The sequence below is a fragment of the Lycium barbarum genome, chromosome 1 (assembly GCF_019175385.1).
Source record: "Lycium barbarum isolate Lr01 chromosome 1, ASM1917538v2, whole genome shotgun sequence".
Lineage (NCBI taxonomy): Eukaryota > Viridiplantae > Streptophyta > Magnoliopsida > Solanales > Solanaceae > Lycium > Lycium barbarum.
The window spans coordinates 143,253,118-143,268,540 of record NC_083337.1 but is presented as its reverse complement, the minus strand read 5'-3'; the positions used below and the strand labels follow the sequence as shown (position 1 = coordinate 143,268,540).

Genomic DNA, 15,423 nt, shown 5'->3' with positions numbered 1-15,423 from the left:
AATGTGGCAATGTTTATCTTGCAGTTGAAAATGGTATTATGTTGCTAACATGTTGTAGGTGCCTTGACAATGATGGGTTGAAAATGGTATTATGTTGCTAACATGTTGCAAGTGCCTTGACAATGATGATCTGCTTCGCAGGGGGAATAAGTGGGAAGCTGATTCTCAAGGGGACCATCAGTCTATGAGTTTGTCATCATCAAAAAGGGGAAAATTGATAGTTCCAAGTGCATTCGTGTTTTAATGATTGTCAAACTGTTTCAAAACCAGATAGAAACCTGGTTTGTAATCTGCTCTCTGTGCACCTACCACCGTCAGTAGAGAATAACTATAAAGTCAAGCCACTTGCTGCACACAAGTACATCAGTGAGTTTGGCCCATGCTTTAGGTCAAAATTGAAGAGTGCTTTCTTTTCACCCCACATGCTCCCACTATATATATACAACATGATGGCAACATATTGAGTAGACTTGAAATCCTAATCTAAATCGTGCAAAGCTGCCGACATAAGTTCTCAAGATCTCTCAAGAACAAAGTTACTTTCAAGCTAAAAAACCAGATCCAGATATGAGTTTAGTCTATGTTCTTTAGGTTTTTGTAAATCCTTGTTCATTTTGTGCTTAAATTGAAAACCTGCACTTCTTGTTTGAGAAGCTGTTTGTAGGTATCTTAAAAGTCTCAAAGTGTACTTGTGAGAAGTGTGTTTCCGCAAGCGTTAGTACTGCAAGTGTGGAGGGACTATGGGGTTAGTTCCTAGGTTACATAAGCTTTATTGTAAGGGTGAAGGATTATGGGAGTTAATTCCTAGCTTACGATAGAGTTGTAACCTAAAGTTGCTCGGTGTAGTGGAGTTGAAACCCTACTGGGGTAGGTCGTGATTTTTAATCCCTTGAGCAAGGAGTTTTCCAAGTAAAAATACTGCGCTGATTCTTGCACTGCACTGCGTAAGGAAACTGGTACACAACCAGGTCCTCCTTCATATACTGTTTGGTAGAAACATAGCCTACAACAATAAGATATGGGGTCTCTGTAGTTGATAGTATAACAAAGGGGGAGCACCACAATCTCTTAAAGAACTTATGCCCCGCTAGGCATAATTTCAATTTTGAAGGGCAAAAATTAAAGACCAGCCCATTTGAAGGGCAAAAATTAAAGACCAGTCCATTTGAAGGGAAAATTATAGACCAGTCCATTTGAGCAGCAGCACCGTAAGAATTTATGAAAAAAAGTAAAGGACAAAAAATGATTCAAAAGGAATTTACTGGGTGTGTCCAATCTATTTCAGCACTGATACCGGCTTAAATTGTACAATATGGCATTTTGGAGTATCACTAACTTATGAGAGCCGAAAAGTTATAAACCATCCAACACTAGAATCAGCTCACCCATTTGGGAACCTTATTGGTTTATTTCTTGGACCCACCTCTCCTGTCTCCATTTCCATTCACTCGTCCCTCTACCCACTCCAAGAAAGAAGTGGTCCTAAAAAATTCCTTTTGGTCTCACAAATGCGAGAGAATTCCTAGTGTTAGTCAAAAAATGCAATAATAAAATTGCATGGAGTCCTTCCTGGAAAGAGAAGTATGAATCCATTGCATCAAAATTGGTCTCTTGATACAAAGGAAAAGCACATGCTTAACAGAGGCAATGAGAAATATTAGCTAAGAAAACAAAATACCTGGTGACTGTTCGTGCCTGCAACAAATTTGCGGTGGTCATCTTTGCACAAGAAAGTTGCAGATGTAAACCAAGTTGGGGTGAATATACCAAGGCTATTTTTTGCTGGCTGGAATAAACATTTAAAATGACAAATTTAGGTATAAGCAATCAATTCTTTCTCAACTACAAATGCTACACAGTATGACGGTGGATCTCACAGATTTTGCAGTCCAAATTTAGCACACTGGTTCAGATCCCATACATTAACCTCAACGCCCTTCCTGAAATATCAAATAAGTCATAACAATCATTCTATTTTCCACCATTAAGGTTATCTTGCAGAACCCAATATTCACTGTTACTCACCCAACAAACAATGCATAGTTTTCATCTGCGTCAACCTTGGAGCACAAAATGGTGCCTGAACCACTAACATTCCATGCCGTTTGTGTACCTTTAACACCAAAATCTTCAGATGATTTTGACATTTTAACACACTTCATGCTTGCTTGTCCTTTTATTGTGCACGTAAGCAGGGTACATGACCTATAAATGTATAAGAAAATATACAAATGTAACACGAAGGAATTTAGGAACGAGCCTATTTTACTCTGGGTGAGATTTACATTAAATGCATCTTCCAAGCCGCATCCTTGTTAACTCATTGCCAACACATTGAAAGCACTTCGCTTGGAGTGCTAGTTACTTTTTTTTTAATCAAGTAAAAGTGTTCTAGTTACTAACCCACATTTAGTAACTCATTATCAAAAACTAGGTTGTTTTGCTCACCACTATTGAATACGTTGGCTGTGGATATCAGGAAATATTAATTGAATTTAGTAGCCATCCATTATTCCACTTTAGGCACACTGCAGAAGGGAAACTGTATACAGGTGCTAACACTTACCTGAGAATTCCAAGTTATTAACTATGTGTAGATATTATCATAGGAGGTTTCTTAGTCAGGGATAGCAAATGGGATATTAGGGGATTAACTCTTCGCCAATGTTTGGTTCATATTTAGGGCCACTGATCACTCGGAAGACCAGACTCCATATTAGGTTCATATTTTGCCCCTGGCTAACTAGCGAAGGGTCTTGCTATTTATTTGTTATATAAGGTACTAGCGAAGGGTCTTGCTAACACATATTAACATCAGAAACAACACGATCATCAGAAACAACACGATCATCAGTCGAGATCTAGAAAAAATAGCCTTTTACATTTACCTTTATCCCTCTTATTCTTCCACTTCCCTATCCTCCCATATAGTCTATCCATCCTCATATCCAAGAGGTGCCTACCTAAAAAGAAAACAGCGTGCGGAAACTCGTGTATTCTCAAACCTCAACCAATGCAAACTCTTATTTCTTTTTATTATTCCTTTGGATCATCACCTTATACACTCCCTCCTTTTTTCCCTATCTTATTTCTATTCTCACACAAATACCAATATTAATCATATTGTTTACAACTAATAACTGCAGCGTAACAATCCTATTTACAACTTAACGAAAAGTACAAACTTGTCCTCATAGGAACCACCACATCCCTTGTGCAAAGCCAAACAAACTCCAGGGATGTGATTACCAATTCAAGAGTCAATAGCACATTTGAACAGGACAGTCTACCTTCCGCACCAATCAAGAACTGGAGAGTTGCATATTTAAAATAATTGGAGCACCGAGGAAAATGGGCTATTGAGCAATGCATTTTTATCCATGTCTAAGAACGTTCACTTTAACAAGTTGGTGACTCAATGAGCTAACCAGATAAGATACTTCCAAAAGCAGGTTGAAGACAGTACCTTGATGATGAGTCCTGCCTCTCTTTTCTGAATAGATGCAAGCCGATAACAGAATTATCTTCAGATATTTTATCACTTTGATTTTTATTTGAAATGGATGCACAAACATTTCCATTGACAGGAATAAGCACCTCAATCTGTGCAGTATAAAAGTAGTAAAGGGTGCTGCTCAACACTCAAGAAAACAAAACTTCATTTATCTTGATTTTGATCAAATAGAAAAAGTGCTTACCAAGCCATTTCTTCTTGCTACACCTAGAAGCTACAAAAAATTATTAAAAACCACAATGGTTAGATATCTCACAAGCCAAGTAGTTCCGTAGAAGCAGTTGCCACTCAAAGGCTAAATTATTATCTTTAGAAGATGAATATCTAAATTTTACGGAGATCAGTTCTAATATGATATCTGCATGCTATATAGCTAGATGATTTACTAGAAGATGCCAGCACTAAGAAACTATAATCCTCGATTGGGTTTAATTTTAAGCAATAAACATGTCTACATAAAGCATACAACCTAAAATTGAGCCAAGCTGTCACTTGAAATGCCTCAATCCCGAACATGGAGGAAACATAATTGTTTTGTTCTGTTTCTTCCTGACATTTTTGCTTTATCTCTTATCTTGAAGTTTGGGTTAATGACAAGAACTATCCATTCCATTAACAAGCAAATCAGACCAAAAGTCCTCCGAAGAACAAAGCACTATCAAAGTGCAAGAGGAAAAAAGGCCCTCAGCCAACTTGATTTAATAGTGGAAGAAGCTTCAGCTTTGGTTCATTTTCCGAAGCTTCAGCTTTCGTTCATTTTCCTTTCATACATTTTTCTTTGTAATTTTCATAGGAGTTTCTATACATTGCGATATTCCATAACCAAAACCTTTTTCACCCTTTTCTGAAACTAGAGAGAACTGATAGTGTACTGAAATTCACAACTCCAAACAACACCTAGTGGCTCTAGAAACAACTCCTACGCAATAACTTAACATACAAATATCATCTCTCTATCAAATAAAACTATCCACCCAACCCGTGCATTATACATGTAGAAACACAAAGACAGAAAACATTATTCCACAATGAGTTAAAAGAAACACTAAGGGGTCGTTTGGTAGGATGTATTAGAGAAAGTAATACATATATTAACTTTGGTATTATTAATTCCTTGTTTGGTAGTGTTTTCAACCTATGTATAACTAATGGGTAAATAGCGCTTTTGGTCCCCGAGTTATTGCTATGTTCCAATTTTGATCCTTGTGTTATTTGACTAAGCACATCAGACCTTCAATTAACCTAAGTGTATGATTTTTCTGTTAGAAATTCTCTATTTAGTGGACTCACATATTTAATATAATTGTAAATAGATTGATATCAATTAAAGAAGCCCATTTTTATGATCTAATAAAGTGTTAATTTATAGAAATATCAGTTAATAGCGTATGGGCTTCATATATGAGAAACCCAATACAATTTTCAGATATATTGATGGGCCTATATCTGAAAAGGTACCTATTATAAAAAGTCATCTCGAAGAGTTGCCTTTTCTTATTTATAATGTTGTGGTCCCTGAAACTGTTACCGATTATTTTCCTCTCTGGCTCATTAAGAGAAGTGCCATAAAGAAAGTAACAAGACTTAGAATATCCCTCATTCCTTCAATTGATTCTTACTATGGACCAAGTTAAATGCCCTAACAAATATTCTAGATTTATGTAATTGTCTAATGATTTACTTGCGATCTTGTGTGGAGTGTATAAAGTTTTCCATCATTTTCTCCTTTAAACTAACATATGTTAAACTGTTAACAGAATATGTGTTTGGAAAAGAACCAGAAATAGAGCTGATATGAATCCTTTTTCTTCCCCGCATAACTCACCTCATCATTACTAATACACCCTATTCAGTATTATTTTTATACGCTCTACCAAACGACCCCTAAATGGAATATTATCCCACAAGTAGAATAATATAGCACATACATAATACAATGAAGTTGAGAGGGACAACTTACAGGGTCAAATTGGCGGTCTATAATTGACGTGGCAAGAACACACCTTGAAGCATCAGGCTCCCCCCATCTCTCCACCACCTTAGGAGCTTCCTTTTGCTCACCCTTTGCTTCAATAACTGCACTCAATAAAATCTTTTTTAAGAAAAGAAATACCCTTTGCACTACTGATTGTGAGCTGAAAAGGGTCAGTTTCCGTTCAAACAAAAATACAATTTTTAGGAAAAAAGACTCAAACTTTATTGAAACATATTAATTAAAAGCTCAAACATTTACCTTTGATTAATCCAAGAATGTCAAAAGTTAAAGCTCTAAGAGAAGGGAAATCAGGGGACTCCAATGTGGCAGTACGAGGCATATTTTTCTTCTTTGTTTGTTCCTATTCACTACTACTTTTATTGAACAAGAAAGACCCAAAAATTCCACTACTTAGAAGGTATAAATAAAGACCTAAAAAGGTATTTACAGTGAAAGTTGGAGGAAGGGGTGGCGGCAAACGCCAAAGAGGGAGGAAAGGAAGAAGAGGAGAGAGCGGCACCAGCGGCAATGTAAGATGCACTATTGGGTATTCATGAAATTAAATTGTTCAACACATGGGTTGAGCTCAAAAACATGGCCCAACCTCAGATACCCAACTAAAAAATGAACGGACATAACAATTTTCCTACATCTAATAAATAAAAGGCCCAGCAAGGTAAAATTTAATTTTAAAAAAAATGGGAAATTGATGTGGAAATACAATAAGGACATACTATTGGCACAAAACAACCCAGATTTTAACTATTGTCATCTAATAGCCAAAATACAGAATTCCTTCTTAAATATTGGCGTTATATAACCAACTAATTAAATATACAAATTAATTAATTCTCACCTATTAAAAAAGTATCTCCTTGTATCTCCCCATGTTCCCTCTACGTCTGTAACTGCTTTTATCTCCCAAATAACCTCCATCTTTCTTCCTTCTTTCTTTAGGTATATTTACAGGAAATCTAAACTTCCACAGATGTATACTCTGATACTTTAGCGATGTTTGATGCTGTGTTTTAGAAATTATTTTGGAGTTTATTTGTCTTGCATTTGAGTTTTGAACTTTGTAAGTAAACAATGGTGAGGAAACATGTAACTATGGGGGTTGTAAGAACTTCACACAATAATGTAGCCAGATATTCTGATTTTGAAGATCCGATATTTGGGGATTCGAATTCTCCACAGGCAAGAGTAGTTGACGATGAGATTCGGAGTTAAAAAAAAACAATACAATTGAAAAGGGAAAAAAAATTGCAATCGGGAATGATACATAAGATGATGAGAAAGTCAAATCTCATAACACTAAGGGTATTCAGAAGCAATACAATGTTAAATCTAAGAATACATTGAAGGTAAACCCTCTTTAAAGCTTAGCTATTTGATTTATTTTTGGTTAAAACTTTTTTTTTCATCTCTTTGTACATAATTCCCTTTATCCCCCTTTCTTCTCAAGTCTTCCCTAGTTCTCTGTTTTAGTCTAAAGGAAATGTCAAAAAAAGAACCAAGAAACAAAGTTACAAAGTTTATGATAAGTTCATATTTCTATTTATGGTTGGTGTGTTGCCTAATGTGTGTTTTTCCTGGTGTGCTGGTCCTCCACAGTTCTAAATCCATATGTCGTACCAATGGAATACTATGTATATAGGATTTTAGGCTCTAATAAAGTGTTACATTGAGAAGTAATGTGAGATAGTTTGTATATATAAAAATGTGATACATTGAGAATGTGATACATTTATTGCCCATTCCATTATATTGCCAACACTCATGTGATACATTGAAAAGTGTTAGATATACATTGTGTGATATACATTATATGTTAATACATAAGGTGCACAATAGGATGTACATATAGTGTGAATTGATCTCATTTTTTCACATTCCTGCCCCAATTTTCCTTATGTACAATTGTTTGGTGGTGTTGAAAAAATCTTCAAGAGTAGTTAATCATTGAAAATTTACAGACGTAGAGGGAACATGGGGAGATACAAGGAGATACTTTTTTAATAGGTGAGAATTAATTAATTTGTATATTTAATTAGTTGGTTATATAACGCCAATATTTAAGAAGGAATTCTGTATTTTGGCTATTAGATGCCAATAGTTAAAATCTGGGTTGTTTTGTGCCAATAGTATGTCCTTATTGTATTTCCACGTTAATTTCCCCACTTGGCCAATTAAGAAGTTTGGCATGTTTTGGGCTTGCAACATTGCTACTTACCATAGTTGACTGCCATAGTTCTCGAACCCTTGATTTAGAGCTGCCGTTACCACTTGTGCTAAATAGTTGGGGTTTTGGACTAGTAGTGTCACCGGAGTCTGATTCACTTGACATTTGAGAGTCAAGCTTGCTCCATGCAGTGCTAGTTCTAGCCAAGGCATCGGTATCCTGTCTATCCTTATCGACAGTGTCGCTTCTTCGGCTGGGGGTTCAACGGTCTCCCATATTTGCTAGGTTCAGGTCTATTTAGGCTTGCTCTTGAGGACGATGATGCGTTTCAAAGAAACGATGACGTTTGGGTTTCACCTGTGTCATAATAGTGATATCTTGGGATGGGACAACAGTCATACCACTAGCTGGAGAATGATTGTGGAGATACATAGTATCTTCCATAGGGTTTGGTGATTTTTGAGCGCCGGAAAACCACCCCATGGGGTGTGGAGAGTTTTCTGGTATACTCAAATGGGGTACTGGTTTGGGTGTGGAAGCATTTGTTAGATGCCCTACTCTTGGGCCCACCTGCTTTTCCACTTTTTTTGGTTTAGGGTGGGGTGCGAATTTGCACATCGTTTTGGATTCTATCTGCCAAATCTTTAGGATTGTAGTCCGTAGGGGTCCATTTTATTGGGTATTGTACATTGGGTCTATAGGTCCTAGGTGAAGGAAAATAATTGGGCCCATTGGTGATGTGGTCAATTTTTCTTTTACCTTGGGCCTTTTCTTTCACTTTACTCGTTGATGGTTCCCCGTCTGGGGAAGGTTCCGACAAGGCTTTTGCCTGAAATTTAAAATGCTGGGTTTCAAAGAACTTACCTGTAGTTGCATTGTAAGATTTTACCTGGGTTGGTATGGCTGCTTTCCGTATGCTTTTTCCTTCTTTTCCTTTGCCCTTCATTTGTATTGGCTTCTTCTTCTTAGGAAAAGTTACTGTTTTCCATTCTCCACTTTTCGGTAGGTCAGTTTTCTGAATTTCCTTTGCAGGCTTATCGATTTTTGGAATTTCAGTTGCAAAGGTGCATTTTTGTGCCGTGTGGCCAATTCTTCCACAACCCTTGCACAGGATTCCTTCACCTTTATAAATCACCGCCTGTTGTGACTTCCAATGCTAACTGTTTGTGTTACCAGTATGTGCAGTGGGATTTGTAGCATATCCTCCCCTTAGCGTTGACGATGTGCACAAGTTAATTTTGAGTAACTTTCCAATTTTTCTACCTACTCTCTCCAGGATTTTCCTATCATAGAATTCGTACGTAGTTGGGGAACTATAAGCCAGATCGTCGTATAGGAGATGTTTGTTTCCCTGGGGACGAAATTTGGCTCCCATTTCCGCACAGAGAGGAAATTTCCTGACATAAACCACGGACATTGTTCAAGGGTTTTGGTGAGGTTTTCCTCTTTATGGAATTTAACAATAACGATGTCCCAATCCAAATCAACCAGGATTAGGTGCTCTATTGGTTGCCATAGATCCATCAATTTTGATTTGACGATGTGGTGGGGAATTTTTTTTGCTGAAAATTTTAATAATTAAGGAGTTTCTCCATTGTTGGTATAGTCTGTTCATCTCCTCCTCAGAGAGACAGATTGAGTCTTTAGAACTTTCTCCTTCTTCTTCTGAATTTTGAACATCACTGTTGTGAAGTGTGTCTTGGTATGTATTGGAGATGGTATTGTCTTTCTCTAATACTACTTCTCTGTAACTGTGTTTTGGATTTTGGTCGTCCTCTATTAGGGTGGTTCCGGTGATAATGAGGGTGGAGTTTCCATTGCTGGGCTATAGGTTTTGGTCATGGGGGGAGTGTGGTTTTAGAGATTGGTTAGAGTTTCTCTCTCATCCCCAACCCATTTTAAAGTTACCTAGTTCTGTAAAACTTTGATTGTTTATGTTCAAAATTTTGTGTTGTTACTCTTGCTACTAAAATGTATTAGACGGTATTAATTAGGATTTTAGGTAGTATATAATGATAATGTAAATATTTTTTACACTATTAATGTGGTTTAACCTGTGATAGTATGCTAATTACGATTTTTATCAGGTTATCAATTAGTAATTGTAGCTTATCATAGAATATGTCTTGCACTGTTTTTGCATTGAACATACATTTTAATTTGTATAAGTCACACATTGTATTAGGTGAAAAGTGCACCCGGGGGAGTTCGCATGACCCAATACTCAGAAGGTCCGAAGAGTCTTTACAACTGGCTTCCACTCCTACCAACTCAGGTCACATCAATCAACATTGGTCTAAGTGCTGGAGCATGTATGGGCATTGGAGCCGTGGAGAGGTCACATCAGTTGTACTTAGGGGTTTGAAAAGTCCAACTTTGACTTATATAAGAATATCTTTGGGGGGTGGGGGTGGGGGAGGATCATCTAGCCCACACTTTTTAACATTATCTCTCTTTTCTCTCTAAGGAATATACACTAGATCATCCATTATTTCAAATAGTTACATTCTTGAATCATTTCTTGCTTTTTATCTCGCATTGTGCTTTACTCGTACTTACTGTCACGCTAATTGGACTCATAAAAGAGTTTTCAAGATCGGGTACGCCTCACATGTCTTCAAACCCTATAAAAACAAATCTCTAATTGATTTTCTGATTTAATCAGTTTTCACCGGAAAAAACACATTATAAATTTTGGTAATAATACAAAAAGGCCAAACGTTTAATAACTTCTTGTATATGGGGATTTGGGGACCCAAAGCCTCAATCAAAGACAACAAAATAAAATATTGTCTAAGGCTGCGCAAGGAAATTGATAACAATATTTTTTTCTTGCACAAATTAACTTGGTAGTCTAATATAGTTGAGAATGATGCATTTTATTTACTCTTTGACATTACTGCAAGTTAGAATTTTTATTAAATAAAAATCCAACTAAGTTATGAATCTCATTTTTAACTCGTAACACTGCGGTGTTAATTGTAATTTGTAGTCCTAAGCATGAAGTATTTGTCAGCTGATGTACCATTTTTGGGCCATGTTTAGCAGCAACGTCTCTCCGCAATTAGTGTGAAATAGAGTAACTGGGAAGGATTATATTTTTATATATATAGTGTATCATCATATCATATCATACTATTCTAAAAGTGGAAAGATCCTAAGTTGAAAAATTGAATTACCAAAATGTCCACCAAATGTTGAACGACTTTTTTTACCCGTAAGTCATTCAATATTTTCTGAACATTAATTGTACAAAAATGTAAATATACAAAATAAGTAATTGATAAACATTACTTCACATTCGTGGTATGCATACAAAACGACAAAAACATTCATATCTATGATTAAGGCTGTTGAGTTTGACTCTTCCATTTCCCTAAATGTATGAACGACACCACGTAATGGAAGTATTATGTATTAATTGGTGACTTTAGCTAAATAAATTACTCCTCCATTACTCATTAATTTTCATACATCGAATCATCAACGATACTCCTTTTAATAGCCAATCCAATACGTTACCCAACCGTTTTTTCTTCATTCTTATAATGTACATTGAAGAGAATTTGAGGTGTTGCAATCAGTTAGACATATAGGTCATAATGATTCATTATTGCGACTGACCATTCCATTAGTTTGCTTACTGGGCAAAGAGAAATATCTTGAAAGGTAGAAGGCTTGAAATTATAGATATATGGCGTTACGAGGTGAATGCTATGTTCTGTGACCAATTCTTACCAACACTGGTTTCTCTTTTCAATTCTTTTTCTATTTGTTCATACATAATTATCCAAAGATGAACTTTCATTTTGAATCAATTTTTCACATAATGCATCTTTCTGACAATTTCTTATCATTTATCAATACCAGCCAGCGATGGAAAAGAGAGGTTGGTAGTATTTGAAGCTTCCGGCTCCGGGAGGGGAGGGGTGGGGCGAGGGGGGGGGGGGGTATTCTTTTTATTTAGTAATAAATTACGGTGTTCTTTTTTACTCTCTAAATTTGTTGAATTTCATTGTTATCATTTTTTTTTTCCGTTGGTTTTCCTTGGACATGAAATTATGCATTTTATGTGCTTTTATTATTATATGCATACAATAGTTTGGTAGTACGATATTACTGTAACATAACAGAAGAAGCAAGTCAATTGAGACGTGAAGAGATATTATTGTCAAAATGGCTAAAAAAATTCAAAAAATTTGGGGACTACATGGAGAGATTGAAAATAAAGAGATATTATCACCAGATGATGTTGAAGCACCAAATAAGGAGCGATCCTACTTCTTGCAATTCAAGAGAGTACTCCAATATTGATCAAGTGATCAGTTATAATTTCCCCTCAAATAAGTATTAGACACGACTAAGATTAGGCATGTACACAATTAAGCAACCAACAACTAGCTGAGCTTATCCATTAAACTACAAATTCAATGCTAAAACAAACATGGTTAAATGAGCCTAGACATGATTGACACAAATCATTCACAGCTTTTATCCAAACATGGTGGGCTGCCCCTGAATTCTAGACTAATCGTAGGGTTTACTGAAGCAAAAGTAACCATTATATGCTAATATTATGAGCAACTGAGCAAGATTAGCAACTAGCCATTTAGCTAAACAAAAAAATGCCACTTTTAACTAAATCAGAGTAATGAATCATAGATTAACTATATCACTAGCATATTTTCCAAATACGATAGTGATTGAGTCATTAGGCACATAATGATAAAAGACAGACAGGGAAGGACTACACCTAAGTAGAAACAAAACAAGCATGGTATCAAAATTACACAAACCACCACATGCTGATTCCTAAATAAGTGAACCCTAAACTGTCACGACCCAACCCCGTAGGCCGTGACTAGTGAAAGTTAGAAGTTCGTGATTCTTAAAAGCTTTTTATGATACTAAAGATGAGATGTTTTCTATGATGAATATTATGATGATGATTTTAATTCTAGAAATTTCAAAGCTCATGGTTTTAATGCTATTATGAGATCATTGAGTTTATTTCAGGATTTCCTTGATTCTACTCATTGTTGTCGATCTCATCTTATGTTACTTGTTCCTTCAAGGTGAGATATAACAATAATGATTGCTCCATAATATAAATCGGAGGTTACCGACCTTACATCACTCCGATCAAGTTGTAGAGTTCATATGAGCTTTCATGCATGCTATTTACATTATATATACATACATGTTATATTTATGGATCGGGTCGTACGTTCTTCAGCACAAACATATTATATTTATGGATCGGGCCGTAGTTCCTTGGCAAACATATGATATTTATGGATCGGGCCGTAGTTCCTTGGCACTAACATATGATATTTATGGATCGGGCCGTACGTTCCTCGGCACTAACATATTATATTTATGGATCGGGTCGTACATTCCTCGGCACTAACATATGATATTTATGGATCGGGCCATATGTTCCTCGACACTAACATATTATATTTATGGATCAAGTCGTACGTTCCTCGACACTAACATATTATATTTATGGATTGGTCCGTACGTTCCTCGGCACTAACATATGATATTTATGGATCGGACAGTACGTTCCACGACACTAACATATTATATTTATGGATCGGGCCATAAGTTCCTCGGCGCACACACACACACGCACACACATATATATATATGCTTACTTACATATGATTTCTAAGATTCAAGCATTACATATTATCCATTCCCGGATGACAGGTTATCTTGGTCTCATGTTATGTTCCACGTTTCTTCTTATGTTATTTTCATGCCTTACATACTCAGTACATTATTCGTACTGACGTCCCTTCTTGTGGACGCTGCGCTCATGCCCGTAGGTAGGCAGGGAGATGGATCAGACTCGTAGGTGTTTTATCAGTAGATTCTCAGGGGCACTCCACTTCATTCAGAGCTGCAGTCTATTTGGTATTGGTTGTTATGATCATTTGTATTCCATGTAGAGGCTCGTAGACGTGTGTGTACAGTTAGATGTTTTACATCTCCAGCGGTTCATATTATTGTATAATATATTAGTAGCCTTGTCGGCTGGTGATGATGGGCATAATTGTTGATGATTATATAGAGATGCATCGTTATGTTGTGGTAGATGTCCTTACAGGTTATGACAACCATGAGCTACTTTTGGGGTCCATCCAGAAATGATTATGAGATGTATGCATAGAGGTATTCGGTAGGTTAGCTCCGGGTGCCCGTCATGGCCTCTAGTTGGGTCGTGACAGTGGTGCACAAGACACCTATAAACAAGACTATACTAGACACGGTCTGTAGACAATCCTAGAATGGAACTGCTCTGATACCACTTCTGTGACGACCCAAACCGATGAGTCGTGACGAGTGTCTGACATCTAGTGACCAAACACACCTATACTCATATCTGAACCATACTGAACATCAAGGGCCCATAAGTGACTAAAACTGATCTCATACTGCCTCATGAAGGGGTGACATCATGAACTCTGTACATTTACATACATACAAGCTGAAAGAACAGTGCAAGCCAACTGGGCCACTACATATACTGTACACAAAAGAATAGGATCCGACAAGGCTACATCATCTGACATACACCTGTCTACAGACCTCTACTTGAATATCAAGCTGTAGAAAGGACGGGACAGGGACCTATCATACCCATATGCATATAAATCTCAAAAGAATGGCATACCAAAATAGACTGCAGCTCCGGATCAAATGGAGCGCACTAACCACTGCTAGATATAGAGGTCCTACGGAGCTGGACATGAACGCAGCCCCCCGAGTAATAGGGGAGTCATGTACTGAGTATGTAAGGCATAAGAGTAACATAAGTACAAGCATAAGAATCATGAACGGAATCTGGAACTCAAAGCTAAACTAACTGTTTGCATCGATTTGTATGAGCAAGTATCTGTATAACTGAAAATGCCTCTGTGGGCGCATAATCTGCATGCTCTCAATGATAATCATGCTCATGTATATAAACATAGGTCATAGTGCCGAGGAACGTTCATCCCGATCCGTATCCCATATAATAGTGCCGAGGAACGTATGAACCGATCCATATATCATCATCAAGGTGCACCAGCCGATCATGTGGTAATGCGTATATAACGCCTATCCATTTTCCCATACCCCATGTACATATAATAGACACGTATATAACGTCTTCTGGTCATGGGTCAATATGCATATGTATGTGAATGCAATGCATAACTGAAATGTATACATAGAACTCTTGGAGTGACATAAGGTCATATAACCGCCGATGGACAATTTTTTAGCTAAGATCATCAACATAAGTAATCTCAAGACCTATGAACAGAAGGAACAATCATACGGGGTATAGGGATATCAAAGACTGAAATACGCCTAGTGCTTCTAAGAGTAGAGTAATATGGAAGCTCATTTAATCGCTTGTTGGCTCATAACATAGGATCATGCCAAAATGAAGAAGCAATAGCCTTAACATACCTTAACGTCTCCTTAATCGTTTAACGTTCTCCTTCCACATTCACAAGATCTACATTTAAAAGGATCATACTAAGGTTAAGTCTTAAAGACACTCTTAAGTTCAAACTAGAATAATTCATGAGCTAGCGAAAATTGGACAACATTTCCCTTGTTTTATGGACTTCCATTATGCCATATAATAGCTCCCAGTCAACTATTATCATCAATTTCGTCATTAAGAGACTTCATTACACGCCCAAAACTCCTTTTCATAACCAACACACAACAACAATTTCAATACAACTC

The 15,423-nt window shown here is 36.8% G+C and overlaps 1 protein-coding gene across 1 annotated transcript; it reads right to left on the bottom strand.

Annotated features, from left to right (window-relative positions):
• Window positions 1–250: 250 nt before the first annotated feature.
• Window positions 251–5,885, bottom strand: LOC132615385 (uncharacterized). Its single transcript, XM_060329994.1, has 9 exons — window positions 5,748–5,885; window positions 5,475–5,590; window positions 3,699–3,728; window positions 3,467–3,603; window positions 2,026–2,205; window positions 1,878–1,940; window positions 1,679–1,786; window positions 920–1,003; window positions 251–305 (listed from the first exon to the last, which is right to left on the bottom strand). The coding sequence occupies exons 1-9, from the start codon at window positions 5,827–5,829 to the stop codon at window positions 251–253; spliced, it is 855 nt and encodes a 284-aa protein (XP_060185977.1). The 5' UTR covers window positions 5,830–5,885.
• Window positions 5,886–15,423: the final 9,538 nt, after the last annotated feature.

Coding starts and splice junctions, on each gene's coding strand:
- LOC132615385 (XM_060329994.1), bottom strand. CDS start 5,829: ATGCCTCGTACTGCCACATTGGAGTCCCCTGATTTCCCTTCTCTTAGA. Junction 3,604..3,698: donor TAGCAAGAAGAAATGGCTTG/GTAAGCACTTTT, acceptor TATACTGCACAG/ATTGAGGTGCTTATTCCTGT. Junction 1,941..2,025: donor AACTATGCATTGTTTGTTGG/GTGAGTAACAGT, acceptor TTGATATTTCAG/GAAGGGCGTTGAGGTTAATG.